Source organism: Nomascus leucogenys, chromosome 4 (assembly GCF_006542625.1).
Source record: "Nomascus leucogenys isolate Asia chromosome 4, Asia_NLE_v1, whole genome shotgun sequence".
In the NCBI taxonomy this organism is placed as follows: Eukaryota; Metazoa; Chordata; class Mammalia; order Primates; family Hylobatidae; genus Nomascus; species Nomascus leucogenys.
In genome coordinates, this window is record NC_044384.1 from 114,521,722 (window position 1) to 114,535,501 (window position 13,780).

Consider the following 13,780-nt stretch of genomic DNA (forward strand, 5'->3'; position numbering starts at 1 on the left):
ACCTTTGATGTGATTGTATCAAGAAAAAGCAGAACATAGGTGGGTGAATACATTTGTTGTTGCCCACATAACATTAAGAGCTGACTGTTGGTTTCTAGAGAAGTATGAAAAATAATCTTGAAATGAAGAGTTTTTTTTTGTATTTGTAAATACAATGGAAATGCCTTGTGTTTGAATTCTTCAGTCAAACCCTTACAGAGTCTGTTTGATAACATTTATGGTCTGATTAGTAAGAGGGTACATTGTAGAGTGATTGGAAATTCAGAAAATCAAGGAAGAAAATTAAAATTCTGTCAAATCCCAAAGGTGTGGCTTTTAACATTTTGGCATATTTTCAATACATTTTATATATTTAAAACAATTTGGGATTATATGCCTTTTCAACCTTATAGGCCTATATTTTTCATTTACTAACTTGCCCTGTCATTAAATGTTCTTTTACAATATGCCTTTTCAACTGTATAGGCCTGTATTTTTCATTTACTAACTTGCTCTGTCATTAAATGTTCTTTTACAACAAGATTTTTTTTTCCAGATGGAGTTTGCGCTTGTCACCCAGGCTGGAGTGCAGTGGCATGATCTTGGCTCACTGCAACCTCTGCCTCCTGGGTTCAAGCAGTTCTCTGCGTCAGTCTCCCGAGAAGCTGAGACTACAGGTGCTCACCACTATGCCTGGCTAATTTCTGCAGTTTTAGTAAAGACGGGGTTTCACCATGTTGGCCAGGCTGGTCTCGAACTCCTGACCTCAGGTGATCCGCCCACCTCAGGTGATCAGCCTCCTAAAGTGCTGGGATTACAGGCATGAGCCAGCGCACTGGGTCTTTTACAACATTATTTTATTTTATTTTATGTTATTTTATTTTATTTTTTGGAGATAGAGTCTCACTCTGTCACCTAGGCTGGAGTGTAGTGGTGTGATCTTGGCTCACTGCAACCTCTCCCTCCTGGGTTCAAGTGATTCTCCTGCCTCAGCCTCCCGAGTAGCTGGGATTACAGGCGTGTGCCACCACACTTGTCTGATTTTTGTATTTTTAGAAGACATGGGGTTTCATCATGTTGGCCAGGCTGGACTCGAACTCCTGACCTCAGGTGGTCTGCCCACCTCAGCCTCCCAAAGTGCTGGGATTATAGGCGTGAGTCACCGTGCCCAGCCACAGCATGATTTTAAAAATAACTGTGTGGTGTTCTAACATACGGATCTTCTATAACTGATTTAAACCCATTATATATTACGGAACATTTAGAGTTATTTCCAAGTTTTCGAAGTGGTGAACATCCATGAGGCTAAACCTATTTATGATGTATTCTATTTCCTCTGTAAGCAGTGTCCCCAACATTTCGTGTCATTCTTTTAATTATTTTCCAATGATATTTTGTTGTTCAATTTTTGATTTACTTATGCACTAGTGAGGGTGATCCTATTTACCCACTTTTCATATATTTAGTAGCAATTACTTGGTGTTTCTTTGTGAATTGTTTCTTAGGACCCTTATACATTTTGGTGAGAATGTTGGTCTTTTCTTGCAGTGGAAAGCTATTTATAACGAAGGGATATGAACTCTTTGTCAGTTATTACAATAATTTTCTTGTTTCAGTTGTTTGACCATGACCAGCTTAAAGAATATTTACTGGACAAATGGCTGACAATATTTGAAAGAAAAGCATACTTTATTCCCTAGTACATAGTTCTTTACATTTTTTTCATGTTCTTCTTAGTCATCTCTGTGTAAATAGTAGTCATATAATTTAGAGATTACTACATGAAAAGCATAGGTAGAGTTTTGTATGCTGACTTCAGAGTCATGTGTCTCATTCTGTTAAAGCTCTGCCTAAGAAGTGGAGTACAGTTCAAAAACCCCATTCCCAAGAAGTCAAATTGTTTAAAATAAATCACCACTTATGTGTGCTTGGGTCTGTTTCCGCCTCTGACCCCTTACCCGGATTTGAAATGATAAAATTAATAATTACTGTCTATCCAGGAATTGTGTTGGTCATCAAGACACCCAAGAAATTTTATGACCCCATAGTTACATGTCGTCTGTGAACACCTGAAACTGTCCTCATATTTAAGACCTACCCTACCCTACCAATTTGCCTTTCCCTCTGCCATCTTGAGAGGAAGCAATACTAAAGGACCTCTCCTCTGACCCCCACCTTTTCCCTGCCTCCTTGGCAGCTGCTTCTTAAGATCTTCCTGGGCGCTGTCCTCTCCTGCCTTTGTTCAGCACACTTACCAAGGCCCCCCATGTGGTCAGCGCTGCCAGGCAGTTCTCTCCAACCACCCAGGCCACGTTGGAGAAAATCAGTAATGTGCGTCTTCTCTGGGTCTGGCATTCAAACTGTTACACCACAGATATTTAAGTACCCCTTATGTTCGAGGCCATATGGCTACAAAATGAGCAAAATAGGGGTTTGACCTGAAAGAGGCAAATACCCTTGGGGGACACAGACAAGTAGGCGGGCAATGGCTGTCTCAGGGACAAATATTTCAAGGCTTATTTTATAGTGTTTTAAGAAAGGAGGGGGACAGGAGAGACAGTTGTTATGTCTCTGTGTCCTAGCCACTTGTATATTGAGGCCTTCACCTCCCCTCCCTGTCCCATCTTCTAAGAGAGTGGAAGTACTATCAGCTGAGTTTTTACCAATGCGTGATGTGGTACAGTGGTCAAGAGCAGAAACTAGGAATTGGTCAGATCTGGGGTCAGAAATGGGATATGCCATTAGCAGAATTTTAGGCAAGTGACTTGAACCTCTGAGCCTCAGTTTCCTCATCTGAACAGTGGGGACAATGCCTTCCTGTGGGCTGTGGTGATGGGTAAATGAGATTAATAATAATGTTAGTTACAGGGATAGCACTCACTACCTACCAGGTTTATGTTGTCTCATGCATGGAAGCAGCCTCCTCCAGATCATTAATGCTGAATAAATGGAATTGGTCTGGCCACCCTTGAGAACAGAAAAGAACTGACAAAGAAATGGTCTTGTCAGACACTCTGCCTGGTTTCCTGGTGGTGAGAGGTGTTGACAAGATGTGCCCTTTTAAGGTGGGTGGGGCCATAGTGAACAAACTCCTTCTCCAGATTTCAGCAATGCAGACAGGAAGGTGAACATGCCCTGCACGGGTCTGGCAGCAAGCCTCTCCCCTGTCTCCTCACAGGATGGACCTGACAGCTTACGCTGAGCTGCTGAAAGAATCCGGCAACCAGGTTCTTAAGAATGGGAACTTCTCTTTGGCCATCAGAAAGTACGATGAAGCCATCCAGATTCTCCTGCAGTTATACCAATGGGGGTAAGTGTTTGCATTTTCACCTCATCTTTTCTTTTTCAGTACATGGGACTCTGTTCCTTATGATTTCTTTTCATTTCTTATCATTCCACCCTGTTTCTGTTTTCTTTCTCCCTCACTTCCTATTTGTCTTCTCTGCATTGTCAGCTTAGAAAGTGAACGGGGATTGTGTAAGAAGGGAAATAGAAAGTGAAACACAGAGGACTGTTGATAAACGTAACAAAACTTCCCCTTCTGGCTGGCTAGGAGTCAGTTTTAACGGGATGGCTGAAGTCTTCGAACAAACCTCTTCATTGTCATTCATTTCATCTTCTTTATTATCTATGCCATTTACTCCCTGGTCACAGCGCACACCCCGCCGGGCACTAAGTTTCACTTTCTCTTTCCTTGCCCCTTCAGCTTCTTATAGACCTGTTCTTAAACATTGTAGTATTACAACATGCTTAAACATTGCTGAGGACCCTAAAGAGCTTCTTCTGTTTATGTAGGCTGTAGCTGTCAATACCGTATGTTAGAACTTAAAACTGATAAAAAAAAATATGTATTTATTTAAAAATACTGGCTGGGGGTGGTGGCTCACGCCTGTAATCCCAGCACTTTGGGAGGCTGAGGTGGGCGGATCACGAGGTCAGGAGATCGAGACCATCCTGGCTAACACGGTGAAACCCCATCTCTATTAAAAATACAAGAAATTACCCGGGCATGGTGGTGGGCACCTGTAGTCCCAGCTACTCTGGAGGGTGAGGCAGGAGAATGGCGTGAACCCGGGAGGTGGAGCTTGCAGTGAGCGGAGATTACACCACTGCACTCCAGCCCGGGTGACAGAGTGAGACTCCATCTCAAAAACAAACAAACAAACAAAAATCAATAAATTTGCTGGGTACAGTGGCTCACACCTGTAATCCCAGCACTTTGGGAGGCCAAGGCGGTCAGATCACCTGACTTCAGGAGTTCAAGACCAGCCTGGCCAACATGGTGAAACCCCATCTCTACTAAAAATACAAAATTAGCCGGGCGTAGTGGTGCACGCCTGTAATCCCAGCTACTCAGGAGGCTGAGGCAGGAGAATCGCTTGATTGTGGGAGGCAGATGTTACAGCGAGCTGAGATCACGCCATTGAACTCCGGCCTCAGTGACAAGACTGAAACTCTGTCTCAAAAATAAATAAATAAATATATCAGTAAATCTATTACATGTTGTATTTTTAAAGTATATTTTCCAAAACAAAAACTTGCACATTTTTGTAAATCTCCTTCTTACTGTCTTGTCTCCATAGAAGACAGCTGGCTTCTTACATCTGTATTCAGTCTGTTGCAATATCCCATGTCACATAGCTTCTGGAAAACTCCCTGTGTTAGTGTGAGGGAATGAGTATGAACAAGGCACATTGTGTCTTACTTATTGTATTAGTTTCCTGTTGCTGCTGTAACAAGTTGCCACCAATTTAGGGCTTAAAGCAATATAAATTTATTCTCTTGCAATTCTGATGATCAAAAGTTCTAAATGAGTCTACTGGGGCTAAAATCAAGGTGTTAGCAGGGCTGGTTCTTTGTGGAGGCTCTGAGGGGGAGAAGGCACTTCCTTGCCTTTCTCAGCTTTGAGTGGTGGTGTGTATTCTTTGGCTTGCGGCTCCTTCCTTTATCTTCAAAGCTTATCATTCCAATCTCTGCTTCTGTCATCACCTCGCCTTCTCCTCAGCTGTGCTTCTGTCTCTGTCTCTCTCGTTCATAGGGACCCTTGTGATTTTATCATAATTCAGGATAATCTTCTATTCCTAAAATCCTTAAATTGATCGCATCTGCTACATCATTTGTTAATCACAGAAGTTTGTTTTTTTCCATAAAAAGAACAGTATTTGGGGGCCATTATTCAGCTTACCACAACTGTGAAAGTATTTTCACCTTGTGGATCACCTGCAGTGGCCTTGAGGGTCCCCAGAAGTTCCCAGATCATCCTTTTGGAACAGCTGCAGTAGAGTGAGCAGATGTTGGCATCTATAGGGTGCACGCAACCTAAACTTGTGCTAGGAAATGGCACCAAATTAAATTACTGAAACACGGCTCCACCTCCCCCTCCCATCTCCTTGATGTCTACACTCTAGTTGAGCTTGAGTTGAGTGTAATTAGCTTGTGTCTACAGTTTCTGCAGTTCTGCCTTGTCCTGGTACATATCAGAATTGTGTCAGAGCTGGGTCTAGAGATCCTTGGTCAAGGCAAACTCAGCTTTCTTAGAAAGAGGTAGTATTGTATAGTGGTTATGGTTGTAGACTGACCCCACACTATGTGTGTTCAAAGCTCAGCTCCACCACTTACTGTGTGACCCCTACTGGGACTTCTGCCTGGACCCTCATGTTGCCTTTTATGGGACCTTCCTGACACTGTTCCCCTTGCCCATCACCTGCTGCTGGCCTTCCTGCCACAGCTAGCTAACACTGAGACTCAGGTGCACGTGATTTACAGTGTACTTGCAGGAGAAAGGGGACTGAGGGAGGCAGGATGGCACAAGGAAGGCTCTAAGCAGGGATGGTGTCTAAACCAAGCAAGATTCACCTGATCCCATAGGCAGCTCTGGAGCATGAATCATACTGCAGAGCTGGTTCCACCTGGAGGCAAGGAGGTTAACCTTTTGATTCTCCTATCAGTCAGTCGCTGGTTTTAGGCTGTCTGGCTCCCGGCAGTCATCCTAGGGAGTGGGGCTGTATTAGTCCGCTTGCGCTACCATAACAAAATAGCACAGACTGGGTGGCTTAAACAACAGAAATTTATTTTTCGAAGTTCTACAGGCTGGGAAGTCCAAGATCAAGCTGGCCTCTGTGAGGGCTGTCTTCCTGGCTTGTAGATGGTTGCCTTCTCACTGTGTTATGTGCAAAGAGGAGAGAGCAAGCTCTCCAGTATCTCTTCTTATTCCATCGTGAGGACTCCACCCTCATGACCTCAGCTAAACATAATTACCTCCCAATGGCTCCATGTTCAAATATTGTCACATTGAGGGTTAGGGCTTCAACCCAGGGATTTTTCTTTTTTTTTTTTTGAGATGGAGTCTCGCTCTGTCTCCTAGGCTGGAGCGCAGTGGCGCGATCTCGGCTCACTGCAAGCTCCGCCTCCCAGGTTCACGCCATTCTCCTGCCTCAGCCTCCCGAGTAGCTGGGACTACAGGCACCCACCACCATGGCCGGCTAATTTTTTGTATTTTTAGTAGAGATGGGGTTTCACTGTGTTAGCCAGGATGGTCTCGATCTCCTGACCTTGTGATCCGTCCGCCTCAGCCTCCCAAAGTGCTGGGATTACAGGCATGAGCCACTGTGCCCGGCCTACCCAGGGATTTTTTTTCTTTTTTTTGGCAGTTGGGGATGGGGGAAGTTCAGTCCCTAGTGTGGGTGTAACTTCCCGGAGAGACGGTGGCTCTCATTAGGCTGAGAATAATCTCTGGAGAACAGGGTGCTGAGAACCTCTAGCTGCAGCCAACAGACATTGCAGCTGGGAAGGGCTGCACTGGCCAGAGTGTCTGGGATGGACACCATGGCATCTCTTACACTTGTGGTCACTGCTTCCTTGCTGATCCCTCACTGCCTGACCCTGCTGCCTCCTGTGTGCTTCTGGGGCCTCATCCCTTCACCTAGAGGGAATGTTGGGCCATGAAAGAAGCCAGACACAAAACATTGAGAGTGGGGACAGTAAAGGAGGTTATTTTTCCTTTGTTTATTAATATTTTTGTGCTTATCTGCATTATCTACAGTGATTTTTGTATTATTCTACAGTGATTTGTATTATTTTTACGATGAAGATTTTTTATTCTTTTTTTGAGATGGAGTCTTGCTGTGTTGCCAGGCTGGAGTGCAGTGGTGCGACCTCGGCTCACTGAAACCTTCGCCTCTTGGGTTCAAATGATTCTCCTGCCTCAGCCTCCTGAGTAGCTGGGACTACAGGCGCGCCCCACCATGCCCAGATAATTTTTTTGTATTTTAGCAGAGATGGGGTTTCACCATGTTGGCCAGGATGGTCTTGAACTCCTTGCCTCGGCCTCGGCCTCCCAAAGTGCTGGGATTACAGGCATGAACCACTGCGCCTGGCCTATTTAACGTCTTAATTGTGTAATCCCAGCACTTTGGGAAGCTGAGGCAGGTGGATCATGAGGTCAGGAGTTCGAGACCATCCTGGCCAACATGGTGAAACCCCATCTCTACTAGAAATACAAAAATTAGCCACGTGTGGTGGTGTGCGCCTGTAATCCCAGCTACTCGGGAGGCTGAGGCAGAATTGCTTGAACCCAGGAGGCGGAGGTTGCAGTGACCCGAGATTGCACCGCTGCATTCCAGCCTGGGCGACAGAGTGAGACTCTGTCTCAAAGATATTAAATAAAAAAGAAGTCATAAGACTTGCTTTTCTTATTTGTGTGTCTTATATTCTATTGGTAGCTGGGCTTCTCTTGACATATTGTGGTTTGCTTTGAATTTTCTTTTTTCTTCTGGCCTGGTTTCAGCATTAACTTGCAGCTATATTACCTCTAGACCAAGGCCAGAGCCATCCCTGCCCTGCTACAGTTTAAAGGGTCCTCCTTTGGCCATCTTCCAGCTGTGCCCCTCCTTACAGGCAGGAGTCTGTGGGGCCAGGGCCGTACTCACCCAGAGTTCTTGCATCCCCTTTGGTCTACACTGTGGGTAGCAAGACTATGGAATTCCCTGCCTTATAGGCCCTGCTCCCAGGGCCTGCACAGGCCTCTTACCTGAAGGCCATTCTTCTGAGGGCTGGCAATGGAGATGAAATGATTACACATGGAGATCAGTGAGAGATGGAACCAACGTGTTGAGAACAATTGTCATTAAAAGACGGGAGCAGAGTATTTGGGAGTGAGGAAGGACAGATTTATGTATTGTAAATGTTCCAGGCTTTTTTGGGGTATGGGAGACTGATCTGATAAGCATGAATGAGTCATTTCCTACTGAAACCCCCTTCCTGATGGCAGCAGCCAGCACTGAATGGTGGGACTTCACAGACTGTTTTCTGTATTTGCAGAACCGTGACAGACCACCGGTTTGTTCTTACAGGGTTCCCCCGAGGGACTTGGCTGTGCTGCTGTGCAACAAATCAAATGCTTTTTTCAGCCTTGGGAAGTGGAATGAGGCATTTGTTGCTGCCAAGGAATGTCTCCAATGGGATCCAACCTATGTGAAGGTATGGGGTGGGAGGGTGAAGGTGTGGGGAGATGACTTGAGAGTATTGGGGTAGTGGACAAAGGTATGAAAGGATGATGGAAGGTGTGGGGCGGTGGCACCCGGGGGTGGCAGCTGCTGCCTCCTTCCCCTTAGCCTGCCTCTTTCCGTTCCTTTTAAAAGTGGAAATGCTAGGAGTGCTTCTAGATCTCTTTGCATCTTCAGACAGATGCCCGTGGGGCATGTGATCATTATCTGGAGAAGAGTAAAAACAAGGATCGCCTAGTGTTGAAATGCACTTTGTAGGAACAGCAGAGCTTGGCCTCCTAGTGGATGGAGCACAATGGAGATCACAGAGGAGCTTGTTTTGTTCTGATGTAGTTACACCCAAACTCATAATCTGTTCATGTTCTTTGCGCAGTTTGCAAGTTTCATCTGAGCGAAGCTTTACTTCAAATGCAAGCTGGGTGGATGATACAAAACCGATTCTTCAGAAGGCATTTCTTATAGTAGAAACCAGCTCTTTAGAGGGATCATGGAAGTTTGAGAGGCCAGTAAGACCCTTTAAGGTTGTTAACAAAGGTCAATAAACATCATTTGATTGTTTTTTCATCAAAAATGCCCTGAGTGCCACTCTTCATGGCACCTTTACTGTTCTTGGTGCCTCAAGGCAGACAAAAGGAGCAGAAGACTCATCCCAGCTCTTGAGTAGTTTGCATTCAATCTGGGGAGAAGAAGAGCATTACAATCAGAGGACTTAAATTCAATAGCCACTCTGGAGCATCTGAAGCAACATATAATGTGTGACTGCTAGAAACAAAATACAACGGGAAGGGAGTGGTGGAGGTTTGACCTATAGAGTACTTTAAGAGAGGGATTTGGATATTTTACATAATAAGTAGACACTGACTCTTAAACTTCTTATTGGAGGATGAATATTTTAGAACAAGCTTGTCCAACCCCTGGCCGAGGACAGCTTTGAATGTGGCCCAACACAAATTCATAAACTTTCTTAAAACATTGAGATTCCTTTTTGCAGTTATTTTTTTAAAGCTTGTCAGCTATCGTTAGTGTTAGTGGATCTTATAAGTAGCCCAAGACATTCTTCTTCCAATATGGCCCGGGGAAGCCAAAAGATTGAATACCTCTGCTTTAGAATTTATTGACTAGTTTTGAAAATGGGGGCGCATTCCTGGGAAATTTCTTGCCAAAGGTATTTTAGGATATTCCCAATCCTCTCGCTGGGACAGTATTAATATTTTGGTTTTGCCCACATCCCGGAAGTGGAGGCTGTGACTGTGGCTTAAGGGACTTGATGCTCTTACATCAAGGGGCTTCTTCCTTGATTGGCCAAACCTGCAGCAGCCCCTGACAGCACGGCAACCAGGGCCACTTCCCAGTTCTTACCCAGAGCTCCTGGGAGTCTCTCTCCATCCTCTCTCCGCTTCCCCACCGCAATTGTCCTCTACAGGGAAGGCAAAAAATTTTCCCTCTACCTTCTTTTGGTTCAGTGGCTGAGGCCCTGCAAATCAGATTGACAAGAGACAGATTAACAGGAGAAAAGCACACAGATTTCATCTGATGTTCACTTTTATGTGTCAAAGGAATCTTTCTAGAAGAGAAGTAAAGCTCCAAAAAATGTGGACAGGCCTGAGATCTTCTATGATATTTTTAATAAAGAATAATAAATTGTGGGGATGTGACAAGACAAAGGAAAAGAGTTTTAGGTCTCTAGGGGCTGCAAACTGTGGGAAGGTGTATATACGTGGGAAAGTAATGGAAGATAAGGGCTATCTTAGCAAGGTTTGTTCAGGCCAGTCTTGGTGCTCAATTTCTCTCTTCTTCATGGCCATAAAACTTCCCTGGGAGAGAAGATTTATGGCAGTCCTCATTTCTTTAGAGTTTCTGCTTTTTAGTCAGTTAAGTGAAGCTCAGGGGAGGCTTCTTTTTGTACCTGTTGAATCTCAGATACCTTCAGCTCGAAATAATCCTTATGCCAAAGTGGCATATTTTTGGGTGGCATATTCTGATCCCCTTCATCTTCCTCAAAAAACAAAAAACAAAACAAAAAAACCTTGAATCTGAGGAAGGCAAAGAAATGGAGATTATCAGCTTGCCTAGTTAGAAAAAACAAAACAACTTTTTTTTCCTCCTCACTTTGATTGTTATCTGAGGTCTTTAGACTTTCAAAATGAAAGTTAAAACAAATCATTAAATAGCCAGAAATTTGGTGTTATGTGGAATTTTAAAGTACTTCTTTTTTTATGAACCCAGTTGCTGAACACCTGTTATCTTCTTTTTTTTTTTTTTTTGAGACAGGGTCTTGCTTTTTCGCCCAGGCTGGAGCCTCACCTCGTGGGCTCATGTGATCCTCCTCCCTCAGCCTCTGGAATAGCTGGGACTGCGGGCTTGCACCACCATGCCCAGCTAAAGAAAACAAATTTTTTTGGTAGAGACAGGGTCTCACTATGTTGCCCAGGCTGGTCTTGAACTCCTAGGCTCAAGCAATCCTCCTGCCTTGGCCTCCCAAAGTGCTGGAATTACACGCTTGAGTCACTACACCTGGCTTTCTGTTATCTTAGACAGAAAATTGTTTGGTAGATCCCTGATGCTAATTCAGGTGATCAACGTGGTGTAGGCAATATCATTTTATTCCCATTCAAGAGTCATATTATTTGTATATAGGCAAAACTAGACCATTTTCTTCTATTGATCATTGTAATTTTGTTCTTTCTGTAGAAATCACATATTTCTTTGGCCTCTCGTGAATATTGCTTATAATGTAGAACTCAGTAAATCTCAATGTTTGTCATTACAATTTGTTTTCTTAAGTACCCAGTGGAAATTGTGTTTACTTTGAAAGGGGCAAGAAAAACACCTTTGTTTTTCATGTCAGTCTCATTCTTTTCCTGAACACTAATCAAAGGATCGTTTTCATTCTTCTGTTCCGGCTCAAGCTGTGACTTGAAGTATGAATAAATAAATAAGGTCAGGTGCAGTGGCTCACTTGAACTGCACCCCGGCTTCATAATCCCAGCAGTTTGGGAGGCCGAAGCAGGAAGATGCTTAAGGCCAGGAGTTCAAGACCAGTTTGGGCAATATAGCAAGACTTCATCTCTACAAAAAATGGAAAAATTATCTGGGCATGGTGGTGCACACCTGTAGTCCCAGCTACTTGGGAGGCTATGATGAGAGGTTAGTTTGAGCCCAGGAGTTAGAGGGTAGCAGTGAGCCAGGATCATGCCACTACACTCCAGCCTGGGTGATAGGGCAAGATCCTGTCTCAATCAATCAATCAGTCAATAACAATCCAACCAACCAGAGATGTAATTGAAAGCAGACCTGCTTCCTTCTCTCTGTGTCATATGTTAGAGGCCATGTAAGTCATGGATTTGAAAGTGATTCTTTTCTTGGCAGTTAAATAACAGAAGCAATGTGGCACAGAATATAATGTGGAAACCCTGTATCCAGTGTTGGTTAGAAATCCCTGTTTACATAGAAGTAAGACAGGATATAAGTCTGTTGCCCAGGCTGGAGTGCAGTAGCATGACTGTAGCTCACTGTAGCCTCTATCTCCTGGGCTCAAGTAATCCTCTCACCTCAGCCTCCTGAGTAGCAGGGACTACAAGGTACGTGCCACTATACACAGCTAATTTTTATTTTCTTTTTAGTAGAGACAAGGTCTCACTATGTTGCCTAGGCTGGCCTCCAACTCCTGAGCTCAAGCGATCCTCTTGCCTTGACCTCTCGGAATGTTAGGATTACAGGCATGAGCCACTGTGCCCAGCCAGAAGTCAGACTTTTTGAGTTGGATTTCCCATGTTGCCAATTTTGCTTTTTCTTTCACCAGCAGGTTAAAGGAGATGTGGTACATGACAGTTTTGCTTTTTATCCTGTTCCAGGGATACTACCGAGCTGGTTATTCCTTGCTGAGGTTGCATCAGCCTTATGAAGCCGCTCGCATGTTTTTTGAGGGTCTGCGACTTGTGCAGAGAAGCCAAGACCAGGCACCGGTTGCTGATTTCCTTGTTGGAGTCTTCACCACTATGAGCAGTAAGTTGGAACTGGGGAGACTTTTTGTAAAGTCCTTGCTATTTTATTCGAATAGCTCCTGGGGACTCAGGCTCATGGAGAGATAATTTCTGGGTGTTTCTTTGTGGCTGATTTATGCAGTTTAATGAACCTAGTTCACACATTAGAAAGCATTTTGGATGCTTCGGTGGCTTCTGCCTTTGTGAAAACAATGAAGTACTTTTTGCATAAATGACTAAAAGCTTTGGGACTTTGGTTTCAGACTTTTTTTTTTTTTTTGAGACAGAGTCTCACTCTGTCGCCAGGCCGGAGTGCAGTGACGCGATCTTGGCTCACTGCAAGCGCTGCCTCCCGGGTTCAAGTGATCCTCCTGCCTCAGTCTCCTGAGTGACTGGGACTACAGGCACACGCCACCACACCCAGCTAATTTTTTGTATTTTTAGTAGAGATGAGATTTCGCCATATTGGCCAGGATGGTCTTGATCTCTTGACCTCGTGATCCGCCCACCTTGGCCTCCCAAAGTGCTAGGATTACGGGTGTGAGCCACCCTGCCTGGCCGGCTTCAGATTTCTTAAGTGTTTTGTGTTGCTATTCATAGGGATTTCCGTATTTATACTACTCGCCTGATGTGACTTTTGCTCCTTCCTGTGATTTTTCTTTTTCTTTCTTTTTTTTTCTTTTGAGATGGAGTTTCACTTTTGTTGCCTAGGCTGGAGTGCAATGGCATGATTTTTGCTCACTGCAGCCTCTGTCTCCCGGGTTCAAAGGGTCTCCTGCCTCAGCCTCCTGAGTAGTTGGGATTACAGGCGCCCACCACTCCGCCCGGCTAACTATTTGTGTTTTTAGTAGAGATAGGGCTTCACCATCTTGGCCAGGCTGGTCTTAAATTCCTGACCTCAATCCACCTGCCTTGGCCTCCTAAAGTGCTGAGATTACAGGCATAAGCCACCATGCCCAGCCTTTCCTATGGTTTTTCACAAGTATTTTTCCAATCTATTGAGAAAATATTTGTTTGCTATGAAAATAACCTGGAAGGGCTGATGGAAGGTCCTGTGAAAGCTGATAATGGCTTCTCCATGTCAGGGTTGTGAAGCTCACTGCCTGGCACCGCAGAATCAGCGGAGGACCCACATGTTCAGCCTAGCAGGGAGGGGAACCTTTTATGTCACTGCATTAAGTTACGACTCTAATGACCTGGCCTAAGACATAGCTTTGTCAGTGGCCCAGATCAGGCAAAACCAGAAACTGGTAAAGCACAGTGTAATAAACTTCACTCCTTGCCAGTGATTGTGCAGTCTGAAGGTCTTGCCAA

At 44.5% G+C, this 13,780-nt stretch overlaps 1 protein-coding gene across 2 annotated transcripts in view; it reads left to right on the forward strand.

Annotated features, from left to right (window-relative positions):
- The window catches only part of TRANK1 (tetratricopeptide repeat and ankyrin repeat containing 1), a 124,602-nt gene that overhangs the window by 33,819 nt on the left and 77,003 nt on the right, over positions 1-13,780 (forward strand). For both annotated transcript variants that reach the window (XR_004029793.1, XM_030812149.1), the window contains exons 2-4: positions 3,158-3,289; positions 8,331-8,457; positions 12,338-12,488. Coding sequence is in view for 1 of the 2 variants with exons in the window: in XM_030812149.1 (XP_030668009.1) it covers positions 3,158-3,289; positions 8,331-8,457; positions 12,338-12,488 (410 nt within the window). In the remaining variant the exon portion in view is untranslated. The remainder of the gene's footprint in view (positions 1-3,157; positions 3,290-8,330; positions 8,458-12,337; positions 12,489-13,780) is intronic.